General features: G+C 35.4%; 1 protein-coding gene across 2 annotated transcripts in view; it reads left to right on the forward strand.

The window, feature by feature from the left end:
• The window catches only part of RPS6KA5 (ribosomal protein S6 kinase A5), a 72,217-nt gene that overhangs the window by 17,419 nt on the left and 39,400 nt on the right, over window positions 1-15,398 (forward strand). For both annotated transcript variants that reach the window (XM_026112281.2, XM_064512190.1), the window contains exons 3-5: window positions 5,495-5,713; window positions 8,240-8,355; window positions 9,275-9,382. In XM_026112281.2, the coding sequence (XP_025968066.1) occupies window positions 5,495-5,713; window positions 8,240-8,355; window positions 9,275-9,382 (443 nt within the window). The remainder of the gene's footprint in view (window positions 1-5,494; window positions 5,714-8,239; window positions 8,356-9,274; window positions 9,383-15,398) is intronic.

The following is a 15,398-nucleotide window of genomic DNA, read 5'->3' on the forward strand; positions in this document are numbered from 1 at the left end:
TCTCATTGAAAATACACAAACGCTAAGAAATTGAAATGTATTTTCTGATTTCCTGTCCACTGAATTGATGTTTCCAGGTGTCCCTCTTACCTAGTTCAAGCTTTTTTCTGTGACATAGAAAACTAGTTTCTGTTTTATAGAGCAGGGTTATTTTACAGCAAAGTAATCTAATTGCTCCAGAAAGCCATGGAGGGGACAAGGATGGAGAGTGGCCATGTAAACGACCCAGAGGTCATTCTGAGTCATACATTTTCCCCCATATAGATTATTCATTTTTCCTACTCAGCTGTCACTTATTATGCTTTTAAAATGACAGTTTTATTCAGTCTTTCAACTGGGTTTAAGAAGAGACAATGAATGTGGCTCCTGATCATGTGACCTGATAAGCTGGAGTACCACTTGCTTCCTCTTCATTAATAAAGACAGAAGAATAGCCAGAAACAAGAATACAGTTGTCTTACATGAAGGAGAATATTTAATACATAGTCTTTTGGAATTAATTGCTTATATGAGAATTGTTATTTAAGCATACTAGTTTTATGTGGCTAAAGAGTTAAAAATTCATCTAATCATTAGTACCATCTTGATCCTAATTTATTTCCAGAGCTCAGTGCTTTACAGCAGCAGGACTAATTGATGAAAAAATGAAATAATGCTGTTTTAACTTGTTTTTTTCATAAATCATGATTAATAGTATCAATAAACTAAAAGAATGACTAAAGGAGAAATCTATATGTAAAGCTCTCAGGACCATACTTAAAGCAAGAGCTAGCTCTCAAAAATCTTGTTGTGCAAGGAGGAGTAATAAAGTCCTGTCTAAGAGGTCAGAAGGTATTCCGATAGCTAAGACTATGAAATTAAGTTAGGTCTTTCCAAGAGTATTAAGGAAAACACAAAATATCCTTCTCCCATAGGAATAAAAGGAAGAGGAAGAAAGAAGTGGGGTTGCTGTGCACAGAAGAGTAAGCCAAAATTAAAGAGATTCTAAAATAAAATTAAATTTTATTCAGTTTCTGCTAAGGACAGCTATGATGAATATGGAAGGGAAGGTAGGATGGCTACTAGGAGACACAATATGGAACTAGGAAATTATTTTTCTGCATGAGAAGCAGACTGAAAAGAGGTGACTGTTCAATCTAAGAGAAACTTGGAAAACTTCATCCCATTCATCCATCAGTGAATTCTGGAAGATTTGGGACAATAAGAATTGGAAATGCTTGTTCAGAATGCTATTCTTTGATCCATGTTAAGGTTTACTCTTTTTTTTTTTTTTCTTCCTGACTTTAGCTGCTAGAGCTATATGCTTTTCCCATTTTGCCACATCCCATAATCTAATTTGTATGGGTGAATTTCTGCACAGAGAGAGTTCCCCCTCAGAATTCTTTAGGAAGATAGCTCTAAGGACTATTTTAACAATTAAAAAACTTGGATGACATGGGTTTGTACAGGTATAATGATCATCAGGCATATATTATGCAAGAATAGAGTGACGTTTATCTAAATCGTTAGATAGTTTGTGACTCAGAGCCTTCTACTATTGTTGTCTCCTGATTATTCTTCAACTGGCAGTACAAAAAGTCATTTAAGAAAGGGGCATAGCTTATGTTACGATTTAAAAACACTGCTTTAAAACTATGTATGAATGTCAAGTTTTGATAGGTTGAAAAGTCCATAGAAACCATCCATCCTGTCTGTTATAAACAGTAAGAATTGCTTGCCTTTTTCTCGGTAGGAATCAGCTGACACAGTGCAATGGCTTACTGTGTTTGCATTTATACAAAAGGAATAAACAAGCAAAGATTACTTCACATTTTTAATTTGTTGACTTTCAATAAGTTTATACTTTAGAATGTTCTAGTGATCTTCTGAATTTTTACTACTTACACTAATTTATATTACTAAAAAATTATTATTCATGGAGAAAGGCATTAGTGAAAGGAAATTCTTAACCCCCAATTATATTTTTCTGCCTCTTAAATTAAGTGAACATTTGATATAAATTGCTGTTATGGAATCTGTTAGTCATCTCTCAGGCCTGGTATCCATATCAATTTGCAGTAAACTTGCCCCCGCGCCCCCCCCCCCCCCCCCCCAAAAAAAAATCAACCTTTTAATAAGCCATATGAGTCAGTCTTATAGTTTACACACACATGTGCATGTGTATATATATAATATATATATATATATAGGAATAAAAACAATTATATTTTTTTATATATAATAATTAGAATTTTCTTAATGACTTTGGAGGCTGATACTTGAGGGCTACATGTGTGTGTTTCTTTGTGTGGGATATATTGCTGGCTAAATATTTCTGCCAAGTAATTGAGATGTGTATCAGAATTTACAAGAATGAATATTAAAATGTGGCTCTTTGAGAAGTACAGAAAGCTTTATTGAGAAGATCATCAGGTAAAAGTATTCTTGAAATTAGCTTGTGCTCCTTCTCCTTTCTGCCCCTCAAATCGATTGCTATTGCAGTTGTCTCTTCAGTAGATATCTTGTGGTGATATCAGAGATTCTGGTGTTGAATATATCATGAGTCATTTGATTAAAATAGTGCTATTTAAGATTTATTCTCATCAAAACTGCGGAGAGTCTTCATCATTCTGTCAGTCCTTTTCAGTTTTCTGAAGAAAACAATGTGTGTCATGGTAAAGCTCTGCATCAAAATCCTTTTAGGATAGCATTAGTCTAGTTTCTAGATATTTCCATATAATTCATATATTTATCTGATAATTTTCTTCTGTGCTATATTTAAAACTGTAGTTGATCCTGTTTAATATGTTGGTAGGATTCTGCCACTTAAGATGCATTATTGCATGCTTTTATAAAATATAATCAAAGGTACAGGTAGCAAAGTGTTAAAATCTAGGGGCTTTTGTTTGTTTCAATTTAGTGTAATTTTAAATGTTTCCCAACATTTCTGATAAGACTACTGTTTCCTGGGTGTCTGAAGAAGCTCCTGTTTAATGCTCTTGGCTGGCATTTTTGGAGAGGCATAAGGCAGTGAACTAGCAAGCTCCAGCTGAAAATCACTGAAAGCGAGGGAGCTTGCTCTCTAAAGCAGCTGAGAAATGCAAGCAAAGGCCTTTTTCCACACTGTTTTTGTTGCATGTTAGTAAAACACAGAATTGTTACCTACAATTTTTGAGCAGTAACGCCTTAATGTGATAGGCACTGTAAAAAAAGGCAAGAATGTCCACTTCAAAGGATTTGAATTAGTGTGTAGTAAGTCAGGCAAAGAGCTGTTTCTGCCCCGTTATGTGAGCATTATCACCTCTGCACACTGAATGAAGTGCTCTGTTGTGGAAAAAATAGCATGTCATTAGGTGGTTTAAAACTCTGTTCCTAGCCTGGAACAGCTGGGGAAAATAAGGAGTTATACATAGTTGCTTATTAGAGCCATATATGCTATTTAGCATGTTTAAAGACCAACAAGGATGTTTTACATCAGAACAGTAAATCTATTATATTTAAAGTTTTAAGACACTTAAGCATTCTGTTTGAGAAGGTCTGCCTGGGCCAGAGGTTGACTCTTCCATGTTTAGCAACGCTTTATATAATAATTTCCTCTCCCCAAAGATTTACATAATCTCTTTTTGAACCCATTTACTTTTTTGACATCTTCAACACAATGTGACAGTAGTTCCCCAACTTAATTGCATGTTGTCTGTTTGTGTGTGTTGATCAGTTCTTAATTTTTGCTACCTGATGATTTTGTCTGTTGCAACTTTTATTTTGAGAAATAATGAAAAAAAGTTCTTTGTTTACCACATTCAAATTTCAGTTTTATTTAATTCCTGATTCTTTCTCAGTACTCTCCTTTTTTTCAGACCGAAAAGTTTGTGTTCAGTTCCCTTCATAATTCTTGTTACAATTTTTTTTTAAAGTTCTCTTCTACTTTTTTCTTCTGATGGGTGAACTGGGAACAAAAGAGAGGAGGACCAAAACAGTGCACATTATTCAAGATGCAAGCACACAAAATTTTCATACCATAGCATAGGGATTTCTGAGTTTGTGCTCTCAAAGGTTTTTTTTGGCGGTGGGGTCCTTTTTCCCTGTTAATCCTTTCCTTATGGTTCTAACATTCTGTTTGCTTTCTGACCATTTTGACCATTAAGGGATGCTTTCTCATCTGTCTTTCAGTAGTAACTCCAGGTATATATGTGTTTTCAGTTGTAACTATTTGCACGGTTAATGATGATTTTCTTTTACAGGAATTACTCATTTACTGACTTGGAATTTTATCTGCCATTTTATTATTCAGCTACTTACTATCATGATGCTGTTTTGCAGCTTTGCAGTCAACTTTGACTTTTGTTGGAGTGAATAATTGACTAACCTGAGAAAATCAGCTACTCAGGTGATAAATAACTGAATCAAGCAGGATGGATTCTTGCAGTGACCTGCTGTCATTGAAAAAAATGAATATTAATTTCTAACTTCTGGTTTCTGTCTGTTAATACAGTTCTTTAAAACACTGGACAATCACAAGTTCAAAGAGAAGGTCCTCTCATGGATTAAGACCCTTTTGTGAAGGAACTTGTTAAGTGTTTTGGAAATCTAAATAAGCCAACTAGATTGTTTTTCTTCCTTCCTCATGACTTCTTTGAGCAATTATTAATAGAAATAATTATTTCCATCTACAAAAACAACACTGATTCTTTCACATAGTATCCTGTTTATGTATCTACTAATTCTAATCTTTATTCTTTCTGCAGGTTTGCCTAGTACAGATGTCAAATTCACTGATAGTTCCCAGGAGCCCTTTTTATAAAAAAATGGATATCACGTTTGCTGCTTTTTATTACTCCAATATGGAGGGTCTTTTTAACAAACACCTAAGAACAGCGCTTAGGTTCAATACTTCAAAACTCTTGAATGAGTACCTTTTAGTCCTAGTGACTATTTCTTTTTCTGTTTTTGCTTAGAAAACTTTCTATTCGAGAGAGCTTCTCTGACTTATTCTCCTTTAAGTCCAGTGTAGGAGCCTTAGAAAGTTCTTACGTGCTTAATATTGATGGGAAAAATTCACTAACTTTTCTTGTATGGGTTTCTGGAAGCTCAGTACTATAAAGCTATTAATGAAAGTATGTAAGTTGCCTGAATATGGGCAGACTTTTTGGGGGACAGAAAGATAGTATCTCTCTGACTCCAGACTCCTCCTAAATTCAAAATTCTGTGCGTTATATTATTACAAAGCAAAAAATAATCAGCCTTTTTTTAAATACTGAAGTTGTTAGGTTTGTTCCCACTGCCCCTGTCCCCCTTGCTGTATTGCTAAAAAGGCCAGTCTGAAACAAAAAAAAATTGATCTGAAAAAGTTTAGTCTGAATGTTTGCTGTTATGCCGTTTGGCATAACAACGGGTAATTGGGAAAAAAGGGCCAAATGAGAAATATGGTGTGATGTTAAAATCAGCAGTGATATGATACTAGCCAGACCGTAGTATGAGAGCATGACCATTTTTCTCCCCACATTTTCTTTTTAAGCCTATGGAAAAGTGTTCCTAGTAAGGAAAGTAAGTGGCCATGATGCTGGAAAACTGTATGCCATGAAAGTACTGAAGAAAGCAACAATAGTTCAAAAAGCCAAAACAACTGAGCACACAAGGACAGAACGACAAGTTTTGGAGCATATTAGGCAATCGCCATTTTTGGTCACATTGCATTATGCCTTTCAGACGGATACAAAGCTTCATCTCATTTTAGGTGAGTGGTTTTCAGGATTCAGGTCTTATGTTAATACAAAAAAAAAACTAAAAAACAAAAAAACCCCAAACCAACAACACCTTTTATCTCCTTAATGTTTTGTATTTTTTTTTCATGTGGTCTTAAGCACTGTGTATTTGGAGGTTGTATAGGAGAGCGTAGGAAGTAAAATACTGTTAATCTTCAACAGTGCTGTGTGTGTGGTTTTCCTGTTTGAACTTCAGTGCGCTATTCTGAAACGGGGGAGGGGGAGTATTATCAGTGACTTGCATTCAGCAAAAATAGGGTCATAAGTACCTAAAGCACAGGGAGAACACTGCTAAAAATAATTTTTCTTGAACATACCTAGAAAATGAAATTTTCAGTTACATCTTTTTCTTTAACCATGATTATATCCTGCATTAGTTTTCTGCAGGATTTCAGGCAAATTGCTACCATGAATGAAGGCGTTTTTAGTCAATACGAATATGGGCATTAAAATGATTCAGTCTGTCTTCTCTGTGTGCTCACTTTGTATGTATGGCAGAGAGGTTATTGGTAAGGCAGCATGATTAAACATGACTTCGTTACTGGGACGGGTTGGTAGGAGAGAAGTGTTCAAGCAGCAGAAAGCCTCCTGGTTCGAACGTACTGCACATTTCACTCTAAAAGCACGTTGTAAATTGTCCTGAATGTGATCAGTGTTTTTGAAATGTTGTCATCCCTCTGAGAGGACAGGCTTGCCTGTCGCTGCTCTGACCAGATGTTTTTGTGTTGTTGCAGCGGCGCTGAACTGCTGCCAACTGAAAGATCCCATCAGCTGTGCCTTTTTTGGTAAACAGATGTGCTAGTAACATGGTAGGAAATGCCAGTTAAAGATGATTATGCCCTCACTTTTTTTGCTGGTCAAAATTCCTTATAACACCAGGAACTACAAATTGTTTGTACAGTTTCCTGCTGTAAAATGCTGGTGAAAAATACTTCTTGTATTGTGGAGTCTTGGTTAATAAACTCCTGTTGTTCAGCTCTAGTCTGCCTCTTGCATTTATGCGTTGTGGGTGTGTGTGTGGGGGGGGGGGGGTTGTTTTTTTGTTTTTTATGCTAGAATCTGGTAGCTTTTGCCTATTTCCATTTGAGAGAGATACTTGATAATGGACTGTTATATGGTTGAGGCTTGCTAGAACGTTCTTCCCTGCACTACTGTCTTTGCCATTTTGGTCACCATTTTGATGGGAAGAACCACATCAGTTTCTGTAGCATTGGCGAGTGTGGCAGAAGGCTGATCAGGAACTGAGGGTCTTCAACTCAGATAAAACATCTATGTGTGCATGTGTCTCTCTGTTCCCCACCACCCCTCTTTTTCAGGACAGTAAGTTTTTAGGAGAAGAGGCTGAGATTATGAAGTTACATTCCTTCTTGTATTGCACTCCTCAGTATCACTGGCTATAAAGAGTCCTGACTTTCTGGGGAAGGAGAAGGATTCCTCCTGACAACGTGGCACATGTACTTCAGGAGCTGGCAAAGAGTATTTAAGACAGCTCTAAACCTTCCTCCTTCAGGAAGGACTGGCTGCCCAAATCTTTGGTTATGAAATCATTTGGTCTTTGCACTTCGAGAGGCTTGCATCTTCTAATTTTTTTTTTTTAGGCGTTAGAAGGCTGTCCAAAATCCCATGCTTCCCTACAGAAAGTAGAGGTGTTTGGGAGCCTGGTAACAACTCCATATTTCCAGAGCAAAGTTACAGCTAAGTCTTGGAATAATGTGGAATGCCTTATGCAAAGGAGCGGGCTAGCCTTAGAAGGAAGTAGCCTTTCTTTCAATGAAACAAACTTGAGAGCAGAGTTCTGTGATATTAGCTATATATATTATATATATTAGCTATTAGAAACAAATGCCCGTTTCTTTATATGTTGGATATAACATCAGAATTTCAAACTGGAAATGTTGGAAATATATTTGTAAGTGTTTTTTTGGTGTGTTTTTCTTTTCTGTGTTGTATCCCGTAAAGAATGGAAGTGTGGTTTCTGTGTGGGAATGTGTGTGGAAATAGTCTCCACCAGTAAGCTTTGCCATCAAAATTCCCCTTGCAAAGGAAAGACTTCTAATTGCCCATAGTTGATTATTTTTAATTTCACCTAATATCTGGTTTTGAATTGCCTTTTTTATATCAGTCTGGCTCACTGCTCTTAAATACTTCATAAGTGTATACAAATGCTGTGTTTGCAGATGATTTAGTCTATTCCTTTCCATTCTTTTTCTAAGTAACGAATAGACTGATTTTGAAAAACAATATACATCTTCTAATTTATAGATGTCTGAAGCTCCTTTTATGGTTTTGTTGCTGCTTTAAAAGTTGGTTATGTTCTTCCATCAGTCCTCTGAGAAGGAAATTGAGTATTGTACACTTACGAAATATTATTGAACAACAATAATAGTATCTGATCCTAGAACATCTTATTTAATAGCCTATAATATACTTACTAATATTTCAGTAAGAAAATTAAGTTGTCAATAAGTGAAATTATGGTTCTTTGTTCTACTTTTTAGACTATATAAATGGAGGAGAATTGTTTACTCACCTTTCACAAAGAGAGAGATTCTCAGAAAATGAGGTGCAGATTTACATTGGAGAAATTGTTCTGGCACTTGAACATCTACACAAGGTAAAGTAATTTTATCGCAGTGCTGTTTTCCTGGAACTATCGTCTATCTACTATACCTTCAGTGGTTGTTGTGGTTTTTTTTTTGTTTGTTTGTTTTTTTTAACATCATATAAAATTAACAAGGAAGACTATTTTCCAGATTACTTGAAATTCAAAGGCAGTTTTTTCTATTGGTGGGATGCATTAGTTGTATAACTAGAAATATTTCCCCATGAAATATCTATCCCTGTGCACCAGATCAAGGTTACAGGTCTGTATCTGCAGTGTGAAGATTATTATTATTAACGAATAATTATTTTTTTTTACTTCTGTTAATTTTTAGCAAACTCTATCAAAGGGTTAAGTATATCAGTAAGACTAGTTTGTAGTCAACATGGAGGATGCTGTTTTGATTCCACTCTTGTTCAGTTGTCCTTGTGTTAATACAATTAAACAGCAGATTTTTCAAGTCCCTGCCCGACTGCAGGGATGACAAGTGCTATAATTTTCAAAGATATTGAGCAAAGGCACATCACGCTGACTTTAGATTTGTAAAGTGGTACAACACATGCATGATAGTGCCAGAAAACTTGTATGCTTTGGAACATTTAGTAGAAGGATACATTTTAATTCTTAATGAAAGCTGAATTTGGTTTTGCACCCAAAGGAAGTATTCGGTCACTTTTGGTACGAAGGATATAGCATGTCCTTCAAACTTCAAGACTTTAATGCGTAATGTATTTTCTGAGACCTTACAAGTCACTCAGTTATTTGTTCAAAGACGTTTTAAAATTATAGTCCCCTTTTAGTGGCAACTTTTTGGTCCCAGATTACCTTAACAGCGGGAATTTTGCTAGCTTCAAATTTAGATGCATTCAACAATGTCTCCTTGGTATGGTAACACTGACTTGGAAATACTGCTTTTATATTCTATTTGCAGTTGGGAATTATATATCGGGATATAAAACTTGAGAATATTCTCCTTGATTCTGATGGCCATGTGGTGCTGACAGACTTTGGTCTGAGTAAGGAGTTTCTTAATGATGAGGTGAGTATTTGAATCTCCAGTAATTGTGGACAGAGTCCAGCAAGACCACAGAACCAAATTCTGTCTTGTTGAAATCATACATGCATTTGAGAGGGGATAAAAATTGCCTTTTAGACTTTAACCTCATAGAACAAAATCTACTAGTCTTTGTTTTTAAGTATTACAGCCATCCTTTTGTTTATTGGGTTTTGAGCTTTCAATTCATTGGTCTTTGGTTTACCAGTATTGTCAGACATTTTTGTCTGTTCTAGTTTTCCCTGAAATACCTTCATATTTGCTCCTGCTGCCCTTTTTGTGCGAAAGAAGAGATCCAAAAAAGTCTGAAAAGCCACTTACATTGTCATTTCAGATGCCTTTTTAAAATGCTTGACTGTGCTAATGCTTTGCAGTGACTAGGCAAATGCTGTGCTGTGACCCTTATTTGTGCTAATAATAATTATTGTATTATTATCTTGTCTTTTTCTCCTGTCTTTGTGTCACTTTTGATAAGCTTAATTGCAAGCTTTTAGCATAAAAGCTTATCTCTTATTAAATATGGCATAGTACCATATAGCAGAAACTTAGTGATCTCTGACTGTTAAGCTTTGTTGTTAATTATTTGTAAGGTATAGTTTTATATCTAAATATGCTTTTTAGGTTTCAAAGAGCCAAAAAAGTTACACAGAATTTTACTTTTGAGATAATTTAAAACTGGGTATCTTTTGGCTTTCCCATTAGATATCACGAGATTGAAATCTGGAACTGCAGGTTGGAAAGACTTTGTTACAAGCAGCAGAGGGGATTTCTAAAAATAGATAGCTGTAGTTTCCTCTAAAATATTCACATTCCAAATGGAATCTGATGGGCTTGGGGGGCATCATTTTCAAGGAGATAGGAAATGTTACTTTCTGAAGCAGGGAAATAGTGCAGATTCTGTCAGTATATTCTTTTTAAACTGTAGAGTGAAACCAAGAGGAGGAACAACTGGAATGGCAGGGTTCAGCCATGGTTTGTCAGACCAGTGTAAGAGAGGAAGCACAAAGAAGTACACAGAGAGATTATTTCAGCAGAAAAGGACAATAATCAGAGTTGTGGCTAGGGCAGTAGGACCTGGTTAGAGTTGTGAGAGAAGCTGTACTGGGCTAAAGAGGCAGAGTGCACTGAATTGTATGCTATTGTGCCTGTGAGAGGAAAAAGGAACAGTCTTACAGGCACTAGCAAGAGTTGAAGCAGGAATGTAAGAACATGTCATAATTAGGACTTTCTTTTGAGTCTCAAAACAGATGGCTTTAGGGAAAAAATGCTTCTTTTCCATCTATGTTCACCTTCAGGAGGTCCCTTACAAGCAGCAAGAAAAAAGGAGGACTTGGATAAGCATCAGAGATGCCAGTGTTCTCCGCTTTTCCCCCACACTCTGAGTCTGATTCTATTCTTCCTCCTTCTCTAGTCATTTAAAATAAAGCCTTCTAGCTTCTTGGTTATTTAATGTTGCTTCCTCTGACTCTTATGCATGCTGTTTTGAGCGTATATCTCAGAAATCTGTTCATTTACCTGTATTTTCACTTATTCTCCTCCACATTTTGTATTTGTCTTCCCTGTCAAAAAAGCTAAACATTTCAAGTATTTCTTTTAAGGAGAAATAATAATTACCATTTTGATGTTTGCCTTCAAAGTCTGAGAAATTATCTGCACTTCACTACAATTATTGTGTATGCCGTTACAATTAAGACGCTGAACTTAAACATGATTAGAATGACCCAATTATACGTAGAAATTGACATTTCATATTGTACTCTCTGTAGACAATTCATCTACTAGTGGAACATTTACAATTCATGTTCTGAAAGACATTTATTAACTTACACTTCTGAACTGATGTACTTACTGAGAAGTAACATTTGCCTGTATAATTACATAGACTTTATATAGCTTTTTATCTGTTTTCATGCTTGTTGAATAGCACATATAAATAAAATTACACAACCGTAAGATGGATAAGAAAAAGAGCATAGCATTTGCAATTTAACCAGAGCAGTATGCTTTCCTTATTCCCCTCTCCTTCACCGTTCTTCCCTGGCCCACCCTGCTTCTTGCACGATTTCTGTCATTGATAAGGTATGCTTATGCAGGTGACATTTATTCCAGTAACTTGCTGTTTGGATTATGTTTTCTGAAACAAGATATTTTTAGGTTAAGAATAGTGTATGCTTGTAATTGCTGATCACTTTATATATATTTAGAATTCTTATCAGAGAGAATTCCTTATCATATGTCTGTAAATTTCAAGTGGTTTTGTAGTTAGGAATATTGGCTGGGGAACGTAGTTTGGTGTTTTCATTATCCCTGCTTTAATCCGATGCTTTTTAAATCTCTCCAGGTATCGGGGGCAGTCTAGAATCTAAGAGAAGTTGTTTTATAATAAAAAGAGTGAACTATTTAATAACAATAATGCAGATTAATTGACTGTTCACTAACCTAGAGATGGTAGAATAGCACTGTTTGAGTGAAAGGAAGCAAATGCATGTGACTTCTAGGAAAACAGAAACCTATTGATTTCTACCATGCAGCTACTGAAGCATGAATACGAAGAATACCAGAATGCACTGTCAAGTGTTCTTTTTGTTTTACAGTGATTACATGAAAGTGCTTATAACATAGAATTACAAAACCAAATACTGCTGTTCCAAGTGTTCTAAAGCACATTTTCTGAAAAACTTTGATTAAGCGTTTTATACTACCGTGTATGTAAAAACTGAAATTACCTTGTACAAATGAAATAGTCTGTTCTTTTGCCTTCGTTTTATATCTTTAAAATGAAGTCTGTATGCTAATATTTTCATGCAGAAGGAAGAAATAGCCAGACCTGAGTCACCTAGGTGAATAAAATTGAATTTGCACACAGGATAGCCCAGTATCAGAGCGTAGTTAGGTATGAAATACTTACCAGTATTCAAACTATACTTAAAATAATATCATATGAAGACAAACAATTTGACTAGCCTAACCTTAGGATGGGATTAGATAAAAGATGTAGAGACTGAAATGACTGTCCTTCTTTTTTTTCTTTTTTTCTTTTTTTCTTTTTTGTTAGTAATAATAATAGCATTAAGTTTAATAGAATTCAGTCTTACCCCCAAGGTAAATTAAATTCAGTCTTTCTGATTTTTAACTCAACTGAATTGCAAGGAAACCTGGAAAAAAGACTCTTACTTTTATATGCTTTCATACATCTCAGTTGACTTACTGTCTAATAGGGGTGTAGAATATCTTTACAGATGGCATTAAAATGAATTATTCGTCTCCAAAAAAAACCCCAGGGTGGACAGACTTTGTATTCAAACTTATACAACACTCTTATGTTCATTGCACTTTAATGTTGTCAATTTTTCAAGAATCTTGCATTTCAGTTACCCTCAATTTCCTCCCCCCCCCCCCCCCAATATTTGCCTTTTCACTGTCTTATTTCACTTGCAGTATCTTTATCCTCTTCTGGATGTCTGGTTAAGGCATTTTTATATCTCTGTCTCATTAATAGGTCTGCTTGTATGCTAACGTTTTGATTTTTGTTAACATCAGTTTAGCCTAGTCATCAGGTTTGGTCTTTGTTCTAATGTTTATTGTTAAAATGCTGCTACTATTTTTCTTTAATCTTTTTTTCTGATACTGTGGAATATTTTCCTTTAGTTCTGTAAGTACGCTAAGAGTAATACTGTATCTAGACTACTGTGGATGAAATCTTCAGATCTTAAAATAATAATCTGATCACACATTGAATTATTGTAGTAGCAATCTACACTTTTGGATCTTGCATAACAATTAACATTTTTCTTCTTAGTTAAGCCCCATAAAATACATCTACTTTCAAAGCATAGTGGAATGCTTATGTCTTCTGTGTTGGTACACACCTTAATTTTGGTACACATGAACTTAATTTTGTTTTGAAGATTCTGTGTTATGCAGGAAATACCGAATGCTGTCCGTCTTCAAATGGCATCATACCTGAGAAAGCACAGAAAAGAACACAAATGCCTTTCTAATAACTGGTATCAGAGTAGCTATTCAGAATGAGGGATGATTGAATTGTCTGAATTTCGCACTTCTAAGTCAGTTGGATGTCTGTGTGTTTCTGTGTATGATACTTTGAGTAAACAGTTCAGGTACATTGTTTTCCCATTTGAAAATCTCTTAATTGGAGCGGCAAGTTTAGTTATAAATGTGAGATGCTCTTCACTTCACTGCTGAATTGCTGCTTGTTCTTAGTTTATTAGATAGTTGAACTGATGTTTATTTCTGGAAGGAAAATTGGTACATGATTTTTAAATGATATTTTATAAAAGAAAATGATGAAAACATGTGGGTCCACTCTGGATTTTGGTAGATGAAGTTGAAAGATTCATGCATATTCTCTGAGCAGGTTAAATGTGATCAAAGGTGGAACACATGGAGAATTAACTACCACCTGACTTTTATTTAGAGTTGTATGAACTCTCCCCTCACTTGTGTGACCTAGTAGATAAGCTGTTAATTTAATTTTAAAAGACTCTTTATAACTATGTGAATTAAAGTGAAAATGTCTAATCACTTGAGATTTGATAAAGCTCTGAAAACCGAGCATCGTTTTTAAAGATAAGTTAGGATAATCTCTACTGCTGATGACTCTCTGCCTGTGTTTTGGTTAAATAATTGTTCAGTGGTACAGCTGGCACACAGTTACAAGCAATAAATTTATACTTTTGCTGAGACAAAAAGTATGAAAGAGTTAGCTGAACTACGAAGGTAGTCCACTGTAGTTAGTGTTGGTTACAGATCTGGACAATTATTCATTATTTCCCTTATTTTGGAAAGGGAAATGAAACAATGTTAGGAAAGATTTTTGGCCTTAATTCATGTACTTTTGTTGGTGTTTTAAGAGTGTCCTGAAATTGAATATTGAGAACATACCAAACATGCTAAAAGCACATGGCTGTAGTAGGACTCATTTACCTGGAGGACCAGATCAGATGACTTATGGTACCTTAGCCCCAGAGGTATCCCTTTTTCAAAGCTTATCACAAAGATGACTGAGATTTTTCAGCATGGAAGAGTAAAGCAGAAGGCTGGGACATAAAATCTCTGTCCAGATTTCGATGCCAAAATATCAAAGTGCCGTTAAGAATTCTTACTAGACAAATCATAATTTCTTATAGTGACTGCTGTAGGATACTGTAATATGCCACTTAAATCATAGTTTGAAGAGAAATACTCACCTGTATGCTGATATCTTCTACCAGATCTTAGAGTAGTGTATTGCTAGTCAACTTCAAAAAACTCTTTCTGGGAAACAGAAAAAGGGGTGGGGGGGGAGTAAGGTAGTCTTCTGAGAGCAGAAGCCACCATCTTTAATGATCTGTCCATTTGCTTCTAGTGAATTTTTCACCTTTTGAATTAATGCAAATATGTAAAAGCTCAATGAAACGTGGGCGACCATGGGTAAAAAAATTACATGACCAGAGGTTCATGACCATATGAAGATAAGTTTAGAACAAGATGGTTTACGTTTGAGCAAAATCATCTGCTCCTGTTTCTGCATCTTATACATCTGGTGCTATCTGATATTATAAATGTTTATGTGGCATCTTGTATGCCTTTTTCTTTATACTCCTTTTCTTAAAATGAATATTTTACTGGCTTTGCAGTAGCAGCTGGTAGAATTCTTCCCAGAATCTGTATTCTTTTATACCGTATAGTTTTGCGTCTATATTTTAAGCAAGAGATTTTTCCAGGTTTTGCTATCTACACCCTTCTCTTTTTTGGTTCTCTTACCTCTATCTCTTCTCAAAAGATGGTGTTTTAGAAAACAGGTCTTCCAGAAACTGGAATTTTGAAAAGAACCTAGTACAAAATGTTTATCTGGGATGCAAGTAATATGTACTTGCGTTCCTCCCAAACAGTAATGTGCTGTTTCCGAATTTCTTTTGCCTGCAGAGGTGGAGTTTGTTTTTTTTTTTTGTTTTGTTTTCTCTTAGCTGTTTGGTTTACAAATGCATCATCAGGAACT

Source organism: Dromaius novaehollandiae, chromosome 5 (genome assembly GCF_036370855.1).
Source record: "Dromaius novaehollandiae isolate bDroNov1 chromosome 5, bDroNov1.hap1, whole genome shotgun sequence".
Lineage (NCBI taxonomy): Eukaryota > Metazoa > Chordata > Aves > Casuariiformes > Dromaiidae > Dromaius > Dromaius novaehollandiae.